At 34.1% G+C, this 5,526-nt stretch overlaps 1 protein-coding gene across 1 annotated transcript; it reads left to right on the top strand.

The window, feature by feature from the left end:
- Positions 1-860: 860 nt before the first annotated feature.
- Positions 861-2,557, top strand: LOC115981992 (trans-resveratrol di-O-methyltransferase-like). Its single transcript, XM_031104460.1, has 2 exons — positions 861-1,641; positions 2,205-2,557. Exons 1-2 carry the CDS (start codon positions 862-864, stop codon positions 2,505-2,507), a joined length of 1,083 nt encoding a protein of 360 aa, XP_030960320.1. The 5' UTR covers position 861; the 3' UTR covers positions 2,508-2,557.
- Positions 2,558-5,526: the final 2,969 nt, after the last annotated feature.

Here is a 5,526-nt window from a genome sequence, read left to right as displayed (position 1 = left end):
TAAGAGCATGCAATCAAACAGTCAAATTTTCAAACTTCATATCCAATAAATAGATATAGAAAGAGTTTAATTTTTTTTTCTCTAAACTAGTATTTAATGGTGAGAAATAATTTTCTCCAGTTTCTTTCCCTTTTTAGTTGGATGTGTGACATGTGACATTTATAATTAAATTCATTATGGGATTAACCATTCATGTGAAATGAAATAATATCTCAACGAATACTAAATAATTTTCCAAAGTTTTAAACTTATAATATACTATTCTACTCTTTTACTGCAGGTATGAGGTACCTTTAGGAAAATATTGTAGATACTTAGAATTTTATATGATATTCTACTCTCTTAGGGTTCTACCCTTACTTTTACTCCTTTACCTAACTATTTTTGTTAGAAAAAATTATTTCTGACTTGGCTTTTTTGGGTTTCTTGTAATTGAGTAGACAAGTTCCAGAGAGAAAAACTCTTCTTTATTGCTGACGTGGGGTTTTATACATTCTAATGAAGACAAGGTTTTAAAATTTGTAATTGTAGTATTACTCTTTTAGTAATCATGAAAATAGTTTTTGTCGCAACTTAAGTAAGAAGTAACATCTTATATCTATTTATTGGATATGAATTTTATTACACACACTCACTTATACATTTCTCTAAAATTATTATTTCCAAAACTTGGAATGCCCCTCTCCCCACCCAAAACGACGTACGTTTCTAACTAACTCTTATTTGTCCTGTAATGAATTGGGCACCAACATACTGTGCATTGAAATGCAGCAGTAATCTACAACCAATCTATATATAAGAAGGCAGTTGGACCTCATGGAGAAGTATAAGAAGCTTAGAATTAAAGAGATCAACACTAAGATGGATCTCATTCATGGTGAGGGAGTAAGTGAGTTATTTCAGGTTCAGTGTCATTTGTATAAACACATTTTTAGCTACATAGATTCCATGTCACTTAAATGTGCAATTCAGCTAGGCATTCCTGACACAATCCACAACCATGGCCAACCCATTACTCTCCAAGAGTTAGTCTCTAAGCTTAACATTCACCCTGAAAAAACTAGCTGCGTGCACAGGCTTATGCGTCTATTGGTGCACTCTGGCTTCTTCGCTAAAACAATAGTTCATGAAAATCAAGAAAAAGAAAAAGAAGAAGAAGCCTATACCCTCACACCTTCTTCTAGGCTTATCCTCAAAGAAAATGTCACCAGCTTATCACCATTTGTTCTGGCAATGCTTGATCCTGCACTTGTAAGCCCATGGCAGTTCTTGGGAGATTGGTTTCAGGGGAGTGAGCTCACACCTTTTGAGAAAGCACATGGGAAAGGTCTCTGGGACTATTGCAACCAAAACCCAGAATACAATAACATTTTCAATGAAGGAATGGCCAGTGATTCCCGACTGATGAACTTGGTTGTAAAGGACTACAAGCCCATTTTTGAGGGTTTAGGTTCATTGGTTGATGTTGGAGGTGGTACTGGGACAGTGGCAAGGATTATTTCTGAGGCATTTCCTCACATGAAATGCACAGTGTTTGATCTCCCACATGTTGTTGCCAACTTGCCAGATAGTAAAAATCTGAAATTTGTTGGTGGCGATATGTTTCAGTATATCCCTCCTGCAGATGCCATTCTGTTCAAGGTATGTGACATACTAATGTGTCTTTAATATTTGAAATAGTATCATCTTAATTTCACTTAAATTTGAGAGTTTATTTGATGGTTAGTACTTTATTTTCTAGATTTAATAGTGTTCACAAAGTATCACATTTTTTAAAATTTTATGATGTACACTTTTAGACTTATAATATTTATTCTAAATAATGAATTGGGTGTGCATTTATTTAAGTTGCGTCCAATTGTTAATTTTGGCCGTTAATATTGACTATAATAGGGCCTTTTTTTTTCTTGGCTCGAAGGTGGTAATAGGAATTTTTCTTCATGTGTGCGTGGATGTACCATTCATATGATGTGAAAAAGCTTTTTAACCACAATTACTTTCCATATGTGTTTACAAACAGTTAGAAAGATAATTAAGCAGATATTAGGTAGGTAAATCTGAACAATATAAATGATAAATTTCAAGACTTCCATAGGTGAAAGAATTTTGAAGAATTATTTAACATAATTTTGAGGTTGGCTAAATTTAAAAGATGCTAGAGATATGAAGCTCTCAAATTTGATTGTTATATTGCTATTTGGCAGTGGATTTTGCATGATTGGAGCGATGAGGAATGTGTCAAAATACTGAAAAATTGCAAGGAGGCTGTTACGAGCAAAGGTAAGGAAGGAAAGGTAATTGTCATAGACGTAGTGATAAATCAAGAGAAGGATGAACATGATGTTACCACTACAAAGCTCCTCTTTGATGCACTAATGATGGTTTTGCTAACTGGAAAAGAGAGAAACAAGAAAGAATGGGAGAAGCTGTTCTTGGAGGCTGGCTTTAGCTACTACAAAATTGTGTCATCGTTTGGCATGAAGTCCGTCATTGAGATTTATCCTTAAGAGATAAACAAGTACCTATGTGTACTAAGCCGGCAAAGACTGTTGACAAAAAAATATATAGAATAATGCTTGCCAGCATAGGAATTAAACTACCATCAATCTTGAAACTACCTATTGTAAGATATCATAATTAAGCATAATAAATTGTGCTTTAGTATCTTCTTATTATTTTAGTATGGTTTCGGTGCAAGGTAGCTCAAAATTTAGGAATTTCTTCTAAATTATTTGACCTTGATTTTCGCCTAGCAAAAAAAAAAAAAAAAAAAAAAAAAAAAGGTATTAAAATTGTTAAATATTAGCATTGATACACCATGTTGAATATACTAGTATAAATGCGGAAGCGAAAGCATAAAGTATAGAACACAATAACACATGAGAGTTACGTGGTTCAGCCTAATGGCCTACATCCACGGAGGAAACCCTGAAGGGTTACATTAATAATATATTAGAATGTAATACAAATCCTATATTACAATGAATCATAACATGTGTATATATAGTAGACTAAACCCTAGACTAATAGACTTCTAGTACAAGTAGGAGACTTGACTTGCACACGAAATAGAATTAGGTTTGGACATATGCTAATGAGCTAATATATTTCTAACAAAAATAAAGGGGGAGGGGAAAGTTTAGGGCCATAGCCTGTGTTTGGTTGTGGATTTGGAGTAATCGACATTTTTCTATTACACATACCTTAATAATAACACTTTTGACCTTCTAATCTATGTTTTTATTTTTTTTGGAGAATTAGATAGTCTAGGTGTTTGGATAGACCTTTATATTGCTGAAGGCATATAAGTATTAGAGAGAAGCTCAAGTTTTGATGAAGAAACAAACACGCGTGATTGGTTTTGGATTTGGAGTTATCAAGATTTTTTTTTTCATTACTCATACCTTAAAATCAACACTTTTGGTCGATCTTTCTATTACTTAAGGCATATGTGTATAAGAGAGAAGAACAACTTTTGATAAAGAATCAAACCATATTAAAATAATGGGGAAGGGGAAAGCCAGGTAGCACCTAGCTCCCACTCCTCTCCCTCTCTCGTTGGATGTGTTTACAGCCTTAGCATATGGCATGATCTTGCTCTTTGTGGGAAAATTAGAGATTCACTAAAATCCAGATGAAAAATAGGTGGCTACAATGTTGACAAAATAAGCCATGTCTTTAATTGCAAAGGCAATGGACAGGTGATGTACATCGCAGAACAAATGTCTGTAGGAAATAAACGAGAAAGTGTCTTGTCTTAAATAGAGTAATGCTGATAAATGAAGAGTGAATGAAGTCTCTATCTTAAGGCGACAAAACCATAGACGAGAAGGAAATAGTTGAGATGGTGGTACCAAAACGATGGCGACTCTTTAAGCCCATTTAGAGATTTTTTTTTCGAGACCCAAACATGAATGGGTTTATTAGGATCATGAAATCCTGGCAGCTGAACCATGTATACTAGTCTTCCATCTAATTGGCCTTGAAAAATGACGTTTTGAACGTCTTGCAAACATAACCTCTTAAAAATAGAAATGAGCATCCTTGATCAAAGCTTTGTCGTACTCTAAATTGTGTGGGTCGAATTGGATTAGCTTGTGTGAGTGTATGTTACGCGATATTGAATTGAGTTTTATATAGAGAATATACTAGGAAGATTTAAGCTATATAAGTGATTACAAATAACCTTAATTATACTTTCACTGGTAATTTAAGGTATGATTCAAATATGGTTAACACTTTCCTCAAGTCATGAAAAATGATATTAGAACCAATCAAATAACAATTGTGGTTTAGGCCTTGAGGACATTACAGTGCAAGCTTGGCCCTTGACGAGAATTCTCCACTTTAAAAACATTTTCTTCGGACGATAGAGTTTTTTTTTTTTTTTTTTTTAAAGGATTTGTTAATTATTAGGTTGATTATGTTCTTGGTCCGTATTTAAATGACACATTGCATATACCGATACCTCCTTGATTCGTAGCCTGGCTTTAATTTATTGTTAATACCTAGTTTCACGTTTACTCAATTGCAAGATTTGCAAATATACATTGAAACAAGGTTTTTTATTTTTATTTTTATTATTTTTATTTTTTTTAATTTGAATTGAAATCATTATTATGATTGGGTTTTTTCATAATCTCAATTGATTGTGTGTGTGTAGGGGCCTTTTTGCACCTTAGGCTAAGGCTTTTTGTAGAGGTTAGGAAAGTTGGGTCTAGCTCTCTCTGCGGAATTCCCCTGGAACCAGTCTTTGCACATGACCAAACACTTCAAAAAATGAGAAATATATACATATATAGTAACAGCAGAATAATTGTTAATCCAAAATGTTAGCAGTAGAAATAAATAGTAATAACAGCAAACATAATGATAAAAGTAAATGGGTTCTCCATAGGATAATACTAAAAAAAGCCCAAATTCTAACTTACTTAACCTTATTACCCTACAAGGCCATAAACTCTCTATCCTTTTGATTGAGATGACAGAGAGTATGGTTTTGTATGAGGGAGGGAAAAGATCGCCTAGTGATGCATGCTAGGTCTATTGTGTATCTACTGTCTCAATTCTCTATTCTCCTATATGTATCACTTTCTTTTCCTTTTTCTCTCTTCTTTCACTTTCAACTTACTATTCTAATTCTCTTGGTTACTGGGTTGTTGTTCCCATTATTCTTCCTACCATTGTTACTATTCTCTCATGATTGATGTTGTGTTCTTCTCTCATTCTTGTTGCCATCCTCCCCATATTCATGGATATTGTTCATTTTATCCCCAAGAACAATCTCAGGTGATTTCCCCTTTTGCTCTTACTTTCACCAACTATTTTATCTGTTGCAGGCACTCAACACGTTCTAACCGTATATAGGTGGGTTCACTCCCACTATCTTCTGGCCGTTGGTAGTGGTTTCACTCCCACTACTTGCTTAGTGGAAAACTTCATTCCACTTTTGGGCAAAAGCCAATCCAGCCACAATACCACTATTTCTCTCTTTCTCTTAACGACAAACCCTTATTAATCTCTTCT

Source organism: Quercus lobata, chromosome 3, assembly GCF_001633185.2.
Source record: "Quercus lobata isolate SW786 chromosome 3, ValleyOak3.0 Primary Assembly, whole genome shotgun sequence".
In the NCBI taxonomy this organism is placed as follows: Eukaryota; Viridiplantae; Streptophyta; class Magnoliopsida; order Fagales; family Fagaceae; genus Quercus; species Quercus lobata.
This window is presented reverse-complemented; position numbering and strand designations above follow the sequence as displayed.